The sequence below is a fragment of the Cucurbita moschata genome, unplaced genomic scaffold (genome assembly GCF_002738365.1).
Source record: "Cucurbita moschata cultivar Rifu unplaced genomic scaffold, Cmos_1.0 Cmo_Scf00019, whole genome shotgun sequence".
In the NCBI taxonomy this organism is placed as follows: domain Eukaryota; kingdom Viridiplantae; phylum Streptophyta; class Magnoliopsida; order Cucurbitales; family Cucurbitaceae; genus Cucurbita; species Cucurbita moschata.
In genome coordinates this window covers 1,802,320-1,819,700 of record NW_019268535.1, presented here as the reverse complement: position 1 = coordinate 1,819,700, position 17,381 = coordinate 1,802,320, and the positions used below count along the sequence as shown (strand labels likewise).

Below are 17,381 nucleotides of genomic sequence, written 5' to 3'. Positions count from 1 at the left end.
ACTACTTCATGGTTAAATGAATATTTCTCTGGGTCATCATAGCTTGAACTAATTCCCTCGCCACCAAACCAATTCAGGCATAAAAATAAGCATTTTCAATAGGATCCCGAAACCACCAGCCACTCCAACCTAATTCATAATGAGCCCACCAAATTCCTAGCAAGATGCATACCGTTAAAAAGCACGGACATATCAAAATCTAAATTTGAATGGGTTTCTGGTCCTAGTTAGAAAACACTATGTTCACGTCTACGGTCCAATAAAGAAGTAGAGTAGTGGTCTCTTTCTTTGCAATACGAACGACACACTTCACCAGCACCCTCTCCGTGTCCGGTAGGTGAGATTTCTTAAAAAATGAAAACTTTTTTATTTAACAAATCACATCATTGCAAGACTCTCTCTTTCTCTCTCTGTATAAAGATTCCATTTTGTCTACGAACTTGTCTGTTTAACAGAGGAAATGGGTATTATGATGAAACGCAAGCAAAATGGGTACTCAAGAATGGAGAAGGAAGACCCAGAAGAGAAAAGGCACAGACAAGCTCTGTTCTTGATTTACAAGATAATGGAGCAGGCAAGCAATGGCAATGGCAATGGCAACAGGAGGAGGCCTTCTTGTCTCAGAATCAGAGCACGAAAGCTTAAGCTAAGGATTGGAAGGAGGTTGAAGAAGCTGAAGAAGGGCATGTCAATGTGTTTGTCCACAGCAAGAATTGGGCTCTGCAACCAATTTCAACAGCTTACAACTTGTAAGAGCGCGCTGCGGCGACAACCCAAGGTGGAACCTTTGGCCTTTCCTTCTTTGGTCACTTAAAAGAGTTAGAATCTTACTTCCCCCATTTGTCCGACTTATATCGATCTCAATTATCGATCATGATTTCAATCTGAAACCTTAATAGCAACACGCGTGCATTGTGTCACAGTTATGCTTGTTCAAGGTGTGTTGTCTATGGTCGCATGTTAAATATCTCAGTCATGCTTGTACAGGATGTGTTGTCTATTGTCGCACGTTAAATATCTCAGTCATGCTTGTACAGGATGTGTTGTCTATTGTCGCATGTCTCTTCCAAACCCCTTTTACCTGCTTTTATTTTTAGATAAGTTTTTACTATTTCATGTTGTGTCAATATGGAGGCGTATGATTGTTCAACAAAATCATGTCTACATCTATCAAGGCTAAAATGCCTTGGGAGATGTGACTAGTTGTCAATACTTCCTATCTTGAGTTATATGTTATTTAAGTTGTGGTGTTTCTTTCTTATTTCAGATTGTTTTCAAATTATTTCTTCGCTCACGTTTTCTATAACATTCTTCGCAAACGTGACTCGAGACTCGTGCATACGCTGACATTGTTTGCGAAGTCTCAATTTCTCATGGCTGACTTGTTCGCTGGGTTAAAATAATTATCGCACAATCGTTGGTCTGACACATTGCACGCTAAGGGTTGCAAATTAAATTAAATGATTATAGTTTATATTATTCATGTTATCATATTTTATTATTGGGATTCACAAGGCCCAAATCTATTTGGTTGTTGTTCTAATTGGGCCAAGCAAGTGAATGGGCCGAATGGGCCCAGTTTAAAATGGGCCGAAGGGAGTAACAGATTTTATACGACGGCCCATACCCACATTTAAGCCCATCAATAACCATTTCGTACCGCCTTTAAATTATAAAAACAAAAATGCTTTAAATTTAATTTAGGTTTTCTAAGTTTTTTTTTTTAAATGTATTTTATAAACCCTATTTCCACGTCGCACATGTGAATTTATTGTGAGATCTCAGGTTGGTTGGAGAGGAGAACGAAACATTCCTTGATGTGAAAACCTCTCCGTAGTAGACGCATTTTTAAATTTTGAGGCTGACGGCTATGCGTAATAGGCCAAAGCAGACAATATTTATAAACCATGAACTTTGGCTGTTATAAATGGTATCAGAACTAGGCATCGAACGATGTGCCAGCAAGGATGTTGGGCCCGTAAGGGGGTGGATTATGAGATCCCTCATCAATTGGAGAGGGGAATGAATCATACGTAACAACCCAAGCCCACCGCTAATAGATATTGTCCGCTTTGGCCCGTTATGTATCGTCGTCAGTCTCACGGTTTTGAAACACCTCTACTAAGAAGAGGTTTCCACACACCATGTACAAATGCGTTTCTACACCCATATAGGAATGCTTTGTTCTCTTCTCTAACCAACGTGGGATCTCACAATCCGGTCCTTTGGAGCTCAGCATCCTTGTTGACACACCGCCCAATGTTTGACTCTGATACCATTTGTAACAGCTCAAGCCCACCACTAGCAGATATTGTTCGTTTGGACCTGTTACATATCGCCGTCAACCTCACAGTTTTAAAATGCAACTATTAAGAAAAGGTTTCGGAATGCTTTACCCCCCTCCACGGGCTTTGGCTATTACAATTATTTTCTAAAATTATTTTCGAAAATCGAAACTAAAAAAATATTTATTGTTTATTATGATGTGCAGAGATTGGAAGGAATATTGAATAATTTTGCAAAAAATATTGTTCATTGCTTTTAGAAAATTGAAGTGGCAATAATGGATGAGAATAATGGTATATTGAAAAGGTCAAAACATTCGGTCATCAACCAAACCTCCTTTCTAAACCAACCCCACAAGATCACATGATGTCTTGGTTATTGTGGCTCATTTTTTTATTTTTTTATTTTAAATAACTTGGACGAGTCCGAGTTTTGAACCTTTTACTCGAAACATAATTTAATTATACCTGTGATACTCGAGTAAATAAGGAGTGCATGAATGAACTAAGACTATATCTGAATGAGAACGATCCTGAAAATAGAATGGCTAAGAAGAATTTTAAAAATCGAAGGTCTACCTATACATTGAAATTCCATGGTTAAGCACGCTCTTCTCAGAGCAATTTATTGTCGGGTGACCTTTTTGACATTTTCTTAAGATGCATGTGAGTGAGGACAGAACATGCTGGAATAACTCGTGTTTGGTCTGTGAAGATGTTCTTTGCTCTTAGAAGCGAAAATGAGTAACATGGTCATGTCGCTAGGGAATGTTGGGTACGAACTTTGAGGAGCCTCGATAACGTGCGTAACCAAAAGAAATGTAGATTAGGTCACACCGGAGTAAAAGTTGTGGAAAGAACATAGGTTATAGCTTATAGGGAAGCAAGCAATTATTAGGGTTTACTATTGCATTTCACGTTTGGGGATTTAAAGAGGTGATAGAGAAAGGGACATAACCCAAAGTTTAAGCTTTAATTGCTCACATCTTGTCAATCCCAAAAGTGAAAAACTTTAGGATTTTTTTTTTTTTTTTAACTTAAAAAAACAATAAAACACAAAGTCGGGTAGTTTGGATACGACTCGTGTTCAAGATTTGAAATCTGTATTCGACACCTAATGACCTCGACATTCTCCTACGACATGGTCATCTACTTACTCTTCGCTTCTAAGAGTGAAGATTATCCCCACAGACCAACACGAGTCATTCTATCATGTTTTATTTTTATTCACGTGCATTCTAAGAAAAGTCTCGGAAGGTCACCTAATATAAATTTTTTCAAGCAAAACACGTTTAGCCATAGAGTTCTTATTGTTGGATGAAAGTCCCACGTCTGCTAATTTTAGGGGATGATTAATCAAAGAATACTCTCTCCATTGGTGTGAGGCCTTTTGGGAAATCCAAAGAAAAGCCTTGAGAGCTTATGCTCAAAGTGGACAATATCATATCATTGTTGAGAGTCGTGTTCATCTAATAAGCCCAAAGCAAAGCCACGAGAGATTATGCTCAAAGTGGACAATATCATACCATTGTGGAGAGTCATGTTCATCTAACATGGTATCAGAGATATGCTCTAAACTTACCCATCTTATTCTCAAGATTAGTCTCATTTGGATGTAGTCTCGATTCATTCATTTCCTCCTCGTTCATTTAAGTGTCACATGCCCACCAGTTTCGACTTTCAAGTCGAGGATTCGAATCCTTATATGAATCCTAGGCTCGGGTCGTTACGTCATTTTTTTAATAAAAAAAACCACTTTATGAATGATATATGTAAATGATTTGTAACCATGAATATTATTTGGTATTTAAAAACAATGTTTTCTTAAAATTGCAATGCTTTTTGTGTTTGTTTTTTAGTTCATTAAGTTAGAGAAAAAGGAGAAGAAAATGACAAAGAAAGAAAAGGGTTTGGAATATCTTTCAAAACAAGTGGCTCTCCATCACAACCTCTAACAAATCCTTTAAATATTTTTTTAAATTTTATTTATTAATAAATGAATCTAATTCTTGTATTTAAAGTCCTACATAAAAACAATATACCTCTCCACCTCAACATTTTTTTAGTAAATTGACACCTTCAATTATCAAAATAATAATAATAATAACTCTACAATTTAATTTATAATAATAAAATTTTAATCCTTTTAATTATTCTTAAATTTTTTATTTTTAATTTATTTTAATAAAAAATTAACTATTTAATTAAAATTTTAAGTTTTCAAATAATATAATTTGTGAAACATTAACGTCCCTCCATGTAACTCTCATTTGACAAATCCATATAGACCATACGATCGAATATTAAATTAGAGGAGAAAAAATGATGCAGAGATATTTACTATCAAATAATTGAGGGCTGAATTTCAATTTTAGAGTCGAATTATCCATTAATTCGAATAGATGGATTAAAATAAATTTAAATATATTAAATAATTTACGATTTTCTTGTGAAATGTCACGTCCCAAAAATTAAAATTTTGAAAGTGGGGAACAATTATTGAAACCTATATAAGGATAATTTTCTATAATTTAAAGCTTTTAAAATAAAGAAAATATTATTATGTCAATAATTCATATAAAAAAAATAGATTTTTTAAGCAATTCAATAATACTCAAATTTTAAAAATAAAAAAAATTCAATACAAATTATTAATATTTTATTTCAAAAATACATTTGAAAATAAGGCCGTGATTTTTTTTTTTTTCAAAACTAATATTACCGTTTAAAAATATTAACTAAATTTCAGTAGTAATATTAAAAATAAAGATAATATATAAGGAATCGATAAACCGTTTAATTTAAGGGCATTAAAGCTTACTTTAAAATTTCACGGGTTTATTTTTTAAAAATTTAAGGTATTTTTGTAACACGACAAAAGTATTTTTTTAATTTTTTTTTAAAATTAAAAGATATTTTTTAATATTTTGTTTTGTTTTTTTTTATTTTAAATGTGAGTGAGAGTTAATGACAGAACCTGAGGGTTGTCGTTTTAGAGGAAAAGGCTGTGAGTGGGAACTGTGACAGAGGAGTAATATTATCATGATCTGATCCGATATTTTCTCTCTCTCTCTTGATTTCGGGGTGTTTAGAAAAAAGACAATCGGGAATGGTGGGGCCCACTGTTTACCCACTAAATTATTCCACTTCATTTGTTCAATATCTGACAGTTTTTTTTTTTAGCTGACGACGTTCCAACATTATTGGACAGCCGAAAACATACAAATCATACAAACATATCTTAATTCCCTTCCTCTCCATTTCCTTAATTTGAGAAAAATTTTATTTTGTGGTTAGCTAAAGTTGATTGTCCCCGACAATTATTAATCATATAACATGCTTCCATCAGGCTACGATCTCGAGATTCTCAAATTTAAGTATTTTTTTATTTCACGTAAGTATGGTACCAGATAAATCATTATTCGGTTGATTCACTCTTATCCGGTTACTTTGTTTTCGAGAGTTGAATAGCTAAGATGGTGTGGAGCTGATTGACTATTGCTCGGTTATATTGTTTTCAAGGGTTAAATAGATAAGGTGACGTGGAGTTGCTGGTAGATAAATCATTATTCGGTTGATTAACTCTTGCTTGGTGACATTATTTTGGAGGGTTAAATAGCTAAGTTGGCGTAGAGTCGTCTGGTAGATAAATCATTATTTAGCTGATTGACTCTTGCTCGACTACATTGTTTTCGAAGGTTAAGTAGCTAAGATGGCATGGAGACGTCTGGTAGATAAATCATTATTCAGTTGATTAACTCTGGCTTGGTGACATTATCTTGGAGGGTTAAATAGCTAAAATGGTGTGGAGTTGTCTAGTAGATAAATCATTATTTAAGCTACATTGCTTTGGAGGGTTAAATAGCTAAGATGACATGGAGTCTTCTGGTAGATAAATCATTATTTTGCTGATTGACTCTTGCTTGGTTACATTGCTGACATGGAGTCGTTTGGTAGATAAATCATTATTCGACTGATTAACGACTCTTGCTCAGTGACATTGTTTTCGAGGGTTAAATAGCTAACATGACGTGGAGTCGTCAGATAGGTAAATCATTATTCAGCTGATTGACTCTTGCTCGACTACATTGGTTTGAAGGGTGAAATAGCTAAGACGGTGTGGAGTCGTCCAATAGATGAAAGCATTATCCAACTGATTGACTCTTGCTCGGTTTCATAACTAAGATTGCGTGGAGTCACCTGGTCGATTCTCACTTTAGAATTTTCGATTAGAACACTAAGATGGGTTAAAATTGAGTAAGAAAAAGGTAAGGTGAGATGGTTGTGAGGGGGCATAGGATGCCTTAATGGTGAGCATAGAGGGAGGGAGATGGGTCCATGGGCAGCGCGAGTGGGTCGGGGATGATTGATTGCTGCGATGGGTCCTATAGTAAAGGTCCGGTCGCTGCAACTCCAACTGCTACTATAACTCTCCATCTGACTTCACCACTGCCCCATTCCACACAAGACAAACTCGCCTTTGTCCCACTTTGCATTTTAAGGTAGTTCTTTCTTTTTCTTTTCTTTTTTATTTATTTATTTTATTTATTTATTTATTTCCCAAAGCTAGAGTTTTACTTGGACCCTCCAAGATAAAGGAAGATGAGCCATTTGATTTGACATGTTGGGATGACGGAGGGTGATGGGATGAACCCAATTATTGGATGCATTGGTTACATACCAAAATTTGCATTCAACTTTGGGTATAGCGTGCATGTGGCCTCCAAACGAACTCCAATGAACTTAGTCTATGTTGGTCGAGCTGACGTCTTGGAGTTTGATCCAATCAATCCCTTGAAATCATGATCGAACTTGTGGAATCCCTTAGTTCGGATCAGCGTTATGGTTGAGCTAGCTGAGCTAGACGACTTTGAGGAGTCATCCTCATAAGCAACTAGTACACCTCTATGAGTTGGTGTAATTAACAGCTCAAGCTTCTAAGAGATATTGTCCTCCTTCCCTTTTTGGACTACCTTGAAGTTTTTTTCCTTTTGGACTTCCGTCCTCCTTGTTCCTCTAGGAGATATTGTCATCCTTGTTCCTCTAGGAGATATTGTCCTCCTTGTTCCTCTCTCCAACTAAGGTGGGATCTAACGATCCACCATTTGGGGACAGCGTACTCATTGGCACACCGCTCGATGTCTAGCTTTGATATCATCTAACGGCTCCAACCCACCACAAGCAGATATTGTTATCTTTGGGCTTTCCCCATCCTTAAGACCCGTATGCTAAAGATGAGTTTCCACATCTTTATAAAACTTCGTTCCCCTCTCCAACCGAAGAGAATCGGGTTTCCACTTCTTCCTTATAAGGCTTCATTCCACTCTCCAACTGAGGTAGAATCAGGCTTCCACTTCTTCCTTATAAGGCTTCATTCCCCTCTCCAACCAAGAGAGGATCTTACAGTCACCCCTCATTGTTGAGCTAGTCAGTCTCAAAGCATAGCCATCCCTGAGCAAAACCAACTCAACCCCTTCCATAGAATAGTATCACGAGCCAACTAGACATCTTTGGAGTGGATTAGACATTTTTACCATAGATCACTCAAGGAATGTTTACCATCTATATGCCCATTAATAACCATTAAATGTAGACCATTTATTCAATGAAAGGGCTTGTCGTAGGACCCATCACACTCCACCATTGTTGGCGGTTGAATCTCAGCCGTGGAATGTGGTGATGATGGAGATCTGAGATTGGTGATGGAGAAGTATGCTTTTGGTGAAAACATGATGACTTCCTAAATGGTGGGGGAGAGCTTGGTGGGCCCACCATCCTGAAAACGACATACAGTTTATTTTCTCCACCCAATTATTTGCTTACGTCCATTTTTTATATTTTAATATTTTATCAACCCACCCCACCCCACCCCCCGACTTTTTTCACCCCTTTTAACCGGTCCTTCTTCCGCCACGTGTCTATCCCTCTCACCACGTGGACTGTGGGTCCACTATCGACCCCACTTCACGGGCTGAGGATGTATTAAACCGACGTTTATCGATAATTCCGAAACAAGGGAAAGAGCGTGTGATGTGGTAATAATTCAATTAAATTAAATTAAAACTATACGATATTATTAAATATATGTCTCTCATGTGGGCCCCACTTCCGCCACGTATTCTGTTTGTTTGACTAACTCTAAGAGTCTTCAAATTTCCCAACATGGTTGATCAAATCTGATCATGTTAAATCGTACGGCTCCGAAGCCGTTTCCCTTCCCTTCCTTTTAGGTTTCTCATGCATGTGGGGAAGCTTTACTGTGAAGCTGACTTCACCAGATCATAACCCACAAAGTTTCCCATCTCATATCTAGAATTAGAAAGTTCCAACTCCGAACCGTCGTTTGAAGCCCACGCGCTTCCAGAAGTGCGTCAGCGTAATAACACATCTATTCTCATTTATTATTTTTTTGAAAAATCAATTATCATATGAAAATTAAAAAGTGTTCAGTAAATTTACATTTTAAACCTTCAAAAATAAATTAAGTCAAATGAAATTTATTTAAAATTTATTTAACCTAAATTTTAAAAAAATCGTATAAAATTATAATTCTTTTTATAAATAAACTCGAAATGAAAACGAAATGAATATCAAATTCACATGCAATTCAAGTGACCAAAAAAAACGCTATATAAATAATTCTCAAATCCGCGAACCACAACTCACCTTCCTGTGGGCTAATTTTCGTAGTTCTTTGACTAAAAAATGCTTTAACGTCGCCGGAGAGTCGTCGGAATGGCGAAAGGACGGAAGTTGGGTATAAACAGGAACGAGCGGTTTCTCGGGAGCTATGGAAATGGATACGGTCAAGGCTCCAATAAAGGAGATGAATCATCGGAGTTTCGTGAAGAGGATGTGTGGGCGATGATTGACAACAGCAATTCAACCAACGGTGAGGATGAGAGCATGACAGTAAGAAATCGCCGGAGATCAACGCCGCTTGATGAACAAAACGTCGGCGGAGTTTCGATTGCTTTTCAAGACTCCAACAGGACGGCACGTGGACGGCACTTAGCGGCATCGGCTCCGATGAACGTGCCGGACTGGAGCAAGATTCTGAGGGCGGAATCGGTGGAGTCACTACCGGAGATGGACGGAGGAGGTTACTACAACAACGATGAGACGGATATGGTGCCGCCGCACGAGTATTTGGCGAGGGAATACGCGAGGAGCCGGAATACTGCGGCGGCGACATCGGTTTTGGAGGGCGTCGGGAGGACTCTGAAAGGGAGAGATATGAGAAGGGTTCGGGATGCGGTTTGGAGTCAGACCGGGTTCGATGGTTAAATGAATTTAATATTTTTATTGGGGTAGTTTGGGCAGTGATTCGGACGAGTGGACTCACTGAACCGAGTCGACCGGTCCGAGTGAGCCCAAACATAATTCTTCTTCAGTCAAACTCTACGCTTCCAATATAATATTATTTCTTAGCTTCAAATAAATAATTTTAAATCAGAATATATTTTTATAATAAAAAAAGTACTAAAAACGACATTTTTGTTTTGGAAATGAGTCAAGGGTAAAACGGACATTATCCACGAGAGACTAGAGAAGAACAAACCAAAAATGCTTTTAATGGATGGCTACTGTAGATGGTGACACGTGGACAGCACATCCCACCTTAGCTGCAATTAACCAAAACTGGCCCCTTTCATGGGCTTTTTGGTGATTTCAACGTGATTGAGACCCATGGGCTATCCTTCACCCGTCTTTTCGCCCCGACATTAAGCCCATACCAATTTAATGTCTGTTTCGTTGAGCCAAGATGAACTCAAATGAATCGAATTAGGGTTTATGTTGATTGTTGAACAAGATTGGATTCAGTATTGATAGAAAAAACGGATTAGATAGAGATAGAAAAAGCTAAAATTCCATATGATCCATTAATATGGAGAGCAAGATGCAGAAATTTCTCTGGTTTTTCCTGGAGTTGTTTCAAATCAAGCGTTGAAAGAACGATACCGAATTAATGGAAGAAACCTTATAGAATAGGGAGAAAGATAGATTGATTGGATCCTGCTTCATCGAATTGAAAGCTAGATTGATTTCCAGATTTGAAAAGGTGAGTCGAAGAATTTTCGTAATCGGAGTACAGTGAATAAACTCAGTCCCTTAGATGTTCATAATGGATTGCGATCATATTCGCAAATCATTACAGGTCTGTTAGGCTCATCACTGCTTAAACACCACTTCGAATCGCAATTCATTTCAACAGGTGTGGAGATAAACAAAATGCATCAAGATCGACGATAGAATGGAAAATCGTGTAGTTACTCCCGTGATCTCAATTAGTACTGAACTGGAAGAGAATTTATTGAAACAGGATGTAACACAATCGATGTTGCTTCAAGGGAACGAGTCGAATGGGAACTGATTGAATCCACATTCGCCAGATGATGAAGCATCGAATCGGTAAAAATCAGAAACAATTCAAGCAAAATCAGAAAATCGTTCCAGAAATTTTCAAGAAAACAACTCACAGCCTTCCATCGAGAGGAAGCGAGGAGGATTTGCGTAAACACTTGCCGAGGAGGAAGATGATGGTTGTGAGGTGGACGGGGAGGCCATCGGGTCTTAAACAGCAGCGAGGCGGCGGAATCGCACCAAGAGGGTTTCGTTGTTGCCCTAATTTGCTAAAGGGCGTTCAAGGAGAGCGCAAAATCAGCCGTCTTGGGTCAATGGTGGGCCGGCCCAATCACTGGACTACGACATGTCGTCATTCACTTTTTTATTTTTATTTTTTTTTTAAATTTGGTTAGGCTTAATGTTTTATTATTAATTTAGTATTTTTCTTTTTATTTTTAATATATATATATATAATGAAAATTCATACGTAAATAATAAAAATTGAAGGACGAAAAGAATTAGTGTCTAAAGTTGGGCCAAGAGGGTTTCTTATGTCTTCTTTTTTCTTGTCGTCGGAGTTATTTCACAAAAACTTGTTATGGTAAAGAAGGGGAAACGAGCACACTTAGAAGAGCTTATTACAATAGAGAGTTGTATGATATGCTCGGAAATGATGAATCTCTCGAAGAAAAAATCCATTGATTCTCTTTTGATTGCTTGGGCTATCGGTGCGATGATTTGCTTCACGGGTGAAGTCTCTGGTTCAAGTTTAGGGTGACCCAACTACACAAATGAAAATATTTACCACCCATTTTTATTTTTTATTTTTTAAAATTAAACTTATTCATTGAATAATAATTTTTTTATTTTATTCAAAAACCGGTAAGTCAACGTAGACAGTGAAAATATTTGTTAAAACCATCACACCTAAAATATAAAGGGCAAAGGCGAATCTGTTCAAATGTTATGATGCATATGATAAACTAAACCGTAATAGAAAACTAAATATTTTTAAGACCGGGATTTTAATCTATTGTTAAAAACTATTTTGTTAGTGAAAGTACCATACTACCCATGCCAAACAGCCACCGTACTCAGATACTTAAGGAACAGCCTTGTCTTTTCATCCGAGGTGGAGTAGGAATCCAAGGTTAAGCTTAGTATTCCCCTGACACAAAAATAAAAAAAGAATAAAATAACTAAAAAAATAAATAAATTAAGCATTGCACGTGAGCTTCTTTTTTTTTTTCATCGGCCCCAACTACTTTTAATATTTGCACGTGTGCACACATTTTTTCTATAATTATTTCTATAATTATTTCATGTCTGTTCTGGAGCTCCAAAAAGTAAAAAGCTATTTTTTCTGACATGTTTAACATATTTTACTCATAAAATGAAAAAAAAACATTTTTTTTATTATTCATAGTTTCAAGTACTTATGTTCAACCCACAATAATAATAATAATAATAATAATAAAAAAGTATTTATTAGTCTTTTTTATTTCTATATTTGTGAAAATTTATATAACTACTTACCAATTAAATATTTTAAATGAATTTAATTTTACCCTGAATTACAAGTGATAAATATTTTGTATTAAATTTTAAAATTAAATTCATAAATGCTAACTTCTACTAATTATGTAATAATTTTTAAAATATATTTTTTTATTTTTTAAATTTGATCTAGAATTTATTTGTAGAATTGTGAAAAAAAAACACAATTTATAAAAATAAAAAGTAGTTTTTATTTATGTTTATTTGATACTGAACTTTTAAAAAATATTTGATATATTATTGAATTTTTAATTTTGTATTATGATTTTTATTTTTTAATTCACGAATCTGTTGGTAACCACGTAAACTTTAATTTTATATCTAATAAATATATTTATTTAAAAAAAATTATGTCAAAATTCTATTAGATATAAAATTGAAAAAATTTAGAGTTTATTAGACATAAATTTTAATTATATATAGATATAGTAAATGAATTATTTTTTAAAAAATGATACGTTCAAAGACACGAAATTAAAAAAATTAGTTTTATTAGACATAAAATTAAATTAATATTTAAATATAAAATATATATTAAAAAAATTTGTTTACTAATGTAACACTCCGAGATTTAGAATCCACATTTGGCACCTACTTAATACGAAAATTTTCAAGAGATCACTCAACATAAAATTATTCCAAACAAAACACGTTAAACCATGAAGTTATTATAATTGAGCTGCTCAGAAGGGAATTGTCTGCTTTGGTCTATTATGAATTGCCAGCTTTACGGTTCTAAAACACGTTTGCTAGGGAGAAGTTTCCACACCATTATAAGGAATTTTTCGTTCCTGTTTACAACCATAGGATTTCACAACGTTATTAGTACAAGTGATTTTCAATTATTTTAAATCTTTTTAGTTATCTTATTTTCAGAGTTGCTTTTATTTACACGTGGTGTCGATTCATTCATATACTTCTAACTTATTCGAATATTATAATTAGCGTCTTTTAAGATTTAAAAATATTCGAGTGATAAATTTGAAAATTAATAATATTATAAGTAAAAATAAGAATCCAAGAAAAGGGCATTGAAGTTAGAAATGAGAGCTGTCTCCTCTTTTTCTCTTAGGAGTTACGCCTCCAATAAGAATCCCCTTGCAATTACAGCTGTTTGCCAATTCTTTTAGTTTAATTTAAAAACCTTATTTAATTCACATAAATAAATAAATAAATACTTTATTTATTTATTAATTAATGGTAATCACGACCACTCTTACCCAAAGAACATATTCTTACTAGGTTCGACTAGATTCAATTCAATTGTTCGAATTAAAAAAAATTAAATCATAAATATTAAATTGGTTAATTCTTCCGCTATTGATTTAAAAATTTATTTTATTTTTAATAAAACTACAACTTTAATATATAAAACATTTATTTATTTTCTGACGTTCGTTTTAAAACTTATTATCTTCCATAAAAAAAAACTATGAAATTAAATAAAATCATAATAAATATTTGTATACATAATTGTATTAATATTTTTTTATTTTTTTATTTTAAGACTAACAATAATTTTGAATCGGGAAAACTCATGAATTTACTTGACTAAAAAAATTTAATTTATTAAATCCAATTCGAGTCTTAATCTGAATTGTATGAGTTGAGTTGGGATGAGTTGAATTGATCTGGTTCTTCTGTTTGTCTCCCTTATTTTTTTCGGAAAAATAAATTCATACTAAATCGCCGTATGGTTGATCGACGATTACTAGTGATTTTAGCTTCATGTAGGCGAGTTGCAGTCTACCATTCGAACTGAGGACGAGTTTTTGGAGTTAGCTCACCTTCACATTATCATGACCTTTTGTCCTGCCACTGTAACACGTGTGTTGTCTAGGGCATAAGGGGCATGATGACTTGACATCATTCTCACCTTCCTTCGACTTGTCAACAATCTGCTCAGGATTCTGACCTGAACGGTTGGCAACTAAACACGAGGGTTGCGTTCGTAGCGGGACTTAACTCAACATCTTATGCACGAGCTGATGACAACCATGCACCACCTATATCCACGTTCGTGAAGTATTTATTGATTGATGTTTTGACAACTCGTACCAAAAACACATAAACATCAATAAGATTGGTATGAAATTTAATAGAATAAGATATAAAATTTAATATAAAGTATTTTATTAATAGGCGTGGAAAGTAGTGATGTTTTTGTTTTCTCTTTTTCTTTTCGAAGGCAGCGAATGAATTTTTGGCATTTTGATACGCAATTTGTGACGAGAGAATAATGCCACTGCACATGCTGTTGCATGTTAGATAAAACCTTTGTTTTTTCTTTATTTAGATTCACACGTTTACATTTAATTTCCCTTTGACCATTTGACAAACACGTCGAATGGATTAGCTAATTCTTAGACGTCAATTTTCTAGGAAGTGGCACAGATTCAGTTGGCCACTCTCCACCCATTTTTAGGATAGGTTGTATTTAAATAGGAAATCTGTTTACAAGATTTCACTACCGGATTTTGAAGAGCAGTCAAAGTTTCAGTCCTTCTCTCTCTCTTATTTTACGCATTTTATCTTTCCTCCAACAACCTCCTGTCGACAATATCCTCTCGGTGATTTCCCTGGCCAATTATCGAAATTCAACAAGTGGTATCAGAGCCTCGTTGAAGCAATCGGTAGTATACCATCACAGAAGAGCCAACCTATCAACAATCAAGTTGAATAGCTCAAGTGGTTAGAGCGTCGACCTAACAACACACAGGTCTCAGGTTCGAGTAGAAGAAAATGCAAAGTGCAAAAATAAATACATCGTCGTGGGGTCCATCTCGAGCAGGCTCGCTCACTCCTCCACGTCGCCAAGTGCTGGCATCTCCATCACCACCACGAAGAGGTCGTGGCCGACGCCGTGATGACGGGCGTCGAGGTGTCGTTGAGCGAGTGATCAGGGAGACAACGACTGCCGTCGTTCAGTACCCGATGTTGACAAGGTCCAACTACAACGAGTGGGCCTTGTTGATGCGCGTCAACCTACAGGCGCATGGGTTATGGCACGCTGTCGAGCCAGAGGAAGGAGAAACAATCGAGTACCGGGAGGATCGGCTGGCGTTCGCCGCCATATTACGATCTGTGCCCCCAGAGATGTTGGCATCTCTCTCCACCAAGCGCACCGCGCAATCGGCCTGGGAAGGAATTAAATCCCGTCGAGTCCGGTGTACAGCGAGTGCGGGAATCCAACATTGAGCAGCTGCGGAAGGAGCTCTCGGGGATCTCCTTTAAGGACGGCGAATCCGTCGATGATTTTTCAATGCGAATCACGGGGCTCGCCAACAGCATCACCACACTCGGTGGCAGCATCAACGAGACAGAAATCGTGAAGAAGATGCTGCAGGTCGTCCCCGATCACCTCGAGCAAGTTGCAATTTCAATCGAGACTTTGCTTGACGTGAATGACCTAACGGTGGAAGAGGTGACCGGAAGACTGCGTAACGTCGAGCAGCGGAAGAAAAATACCATTTCAGCTGTCGACAAGGAGGGTCGTCTACTCCTCACTGAGGAGGAATGGCTTGCACGCCTAAAGCTCCGTGATGACACCGGCGAGAGCAATGGGCCCTCCAGCCGCAAAGGCGGTAAGAAGCCGTGGAAATCTCGATGGCGCATGCACAGGAAAGAGGCGGATCAAAAGAAGGAGGAGTCGACTGATGACGGGCCAATCCAGTGCTCGTACTGTGGGAAGAGAGGTCACCTGAGCAAGAATTGCTGGAGCAAGCTCAGGAACAAGGAGACGGCCGAAAAGGCCCATGTGGCTCAATCCGAGGAGGATGAGCCGGCCCTTTTCATGGTGACTGCATCAGTCCTACCTGACCTCGAACCCGAGGAAGAGCTCCCCAAATCCACAGAGGTAATCGACGACGGCATAACTGCTCCGGTGAACGTCGAACCCGAGGAAGAACTCCCCAAATCCACAGAGGTAATCGACGACGGCATAACTGCTCCGGTGAACGTCGAACCCGAGGAAGAACTCCAACTGTGCATAACAAATGCACCTGGGGAGCCAATTCGACTAAAGGAGGAGCGAGTGCTCGCTCAAATCGGTGAAAGAGGCAAGCAGCAAGAGCACCGGCGATGGGTCCTCGACACGGGGGCATCAAACCATATGACCGGGGCCAAGTCTGCGTTCTCTGAGCTTGACTCGGGGATTCGCGGGACGGTGAAATTCGGCGATGGCTCCGTCGTCGAGATCGAAGGGCACGGTACCATCCTATTCGTCGGCAAGGGAGGCAATCATCACAAGCTGACCGGCGTCTACTTCATCCCGAGACTCAAGGCTAATATTGTGAGCCTGGGTCAACTCGATAAGGCCGGCTGCCACATTTCCATCAAACGCGGGCTACTTAGGATCCGCGATGATCGACGACGGTTGCTCACGCAAGTTCGGTGCACGACAAATTGCCTTTACATCCTAAAGCTAGAGATAGAGCAACCAGTCAACTTCTCGGCCAGGTACCGGAAGATGGAAGACCTATTAGGAAGAGGTGAACCACCTGGACTGGGGGCGCGCCAACTCGAAGAAGAGGCGGCCGAACAAGACGTGGAGTCTGGAGGACATGCCGCCAGGGACACCGAGCCATAGGGCTCAAAACGGAGTTCAAACGAAACGAAATAAGGCAAGGCAGATATAACAAAACACGTCGAATGGATTAGCTAATTCTTAGACGTCAATTTTCTAGGAAGTGGCACAGATTCAGTTGGCCACTCTCCACCCATTTTTAGGATAGGTTGTATTTAAAGGAAATCTGTTTACAAGATTTCACTACCGGATTTTGAAGAGCAGTCAAAGTTTCAGTCCTTCTCTCTCTCTTATTTTACGCATTTTATCTTTCCTCCAATAACCTCCTGTCGACAATATCCTCTCGGTGATTTCCCTGGCCAATTATCGAAATTCAACATTGCATGCCATTTACTTCCCTCTCTGTAGGATTCATCGGCGATTCATAGGCGGTTCATCACTCATCACTACCACTGATTTCCCCCCTTTTTCCTCTTTTGAATGATCTGAGATAGTGTAAATTCATCTTTATCCAATTGATTTCTACTGCATTTTGATTCTATTTGAAGTTTAATTCATCTTCTGAGACGTTTCTCCAGCAATTCGATGGTTTTTGTAGATCGGTTTCTTTGATTTAGCATTTTAGTTCATTTTAGGGATTTTTTTTTTTTTTTTTTTTTTTTTTTTTT

General features: G+C 37.4%; 2 protein-coding genes, 1 long non-coding RNA gene and 1 other non-coding gene across 6 annotated transcripts in view; 2 read left to right on the top strand and 2 right to left on the bottom strand.

The window, feature by feature from the left end:
- Positions 1 to 8,922: 8,922 nt before the first annotated feature.
- Positions 8,923 to 9,701, top strand: LOC111456739. The gene has a single exon (XM_023098719.1). The coding sequence runs from the start codon at positions 9,021 to 9,023 to the stop codon at positions 9,570 to 9,572; it is 552 nt and encodes a 183-aa protein (XP_022954487.1). The 5' UTR covers positions 8,923 to 9,020; the 3' UTR covers positions 9,573 to 9,701.
- Positions 9,702 to 9,768: 67 nt separating this feature from the next.
- LOC111456740 lies at positions 9,769 to 11,015 on the bottom strand. Its single transcript, XR_002712814.1, has 2 exons — positions 10,766 to 11,015; positions 9,769 to 10,032 (listed from the first exon to the last, which is right to left on the bottom strand). It is a non-coding gene; the product is annotated as an uncharacterized LOC111456740 (long non-coding RNA).
- Positions 10,384 to 10,468, bottom strand: LOC111457341. Its single transcript, XR_002712921.1, has one exon. It is a non-coding gene; the product is annotated as a small nucleolar RNA SNORD25 (small nucleolar RNA).
- A 6,083-nt stretch (positions 11,016 to 17,098) lies between the features above and the next one.
- Positions 17,099 to 17,381, top strand: part of LOC111456794 — a 3,957-nt gene continuing 3,674 nt past the window's right edge. For all 3 annotated transcript variants that reach the window (XM_023098790.1, XM_023098791.1, XM_023098789.1), the window contains exon 1: positions 17,099 to 17,381. This exon is cut by the window's right edge. The gene's annotated coding sequence lies outside the window, so the exon portion shown is untranslated.

Coding starts and splice junctions, on each gene's coding strand:
- LOC111456739 (XM_023098719.1), top strand. CDS start 9,021: ATGGCGAAAGGACGGAAGTTGGGTATAAACAGGAACGAGCGGTTTCTC.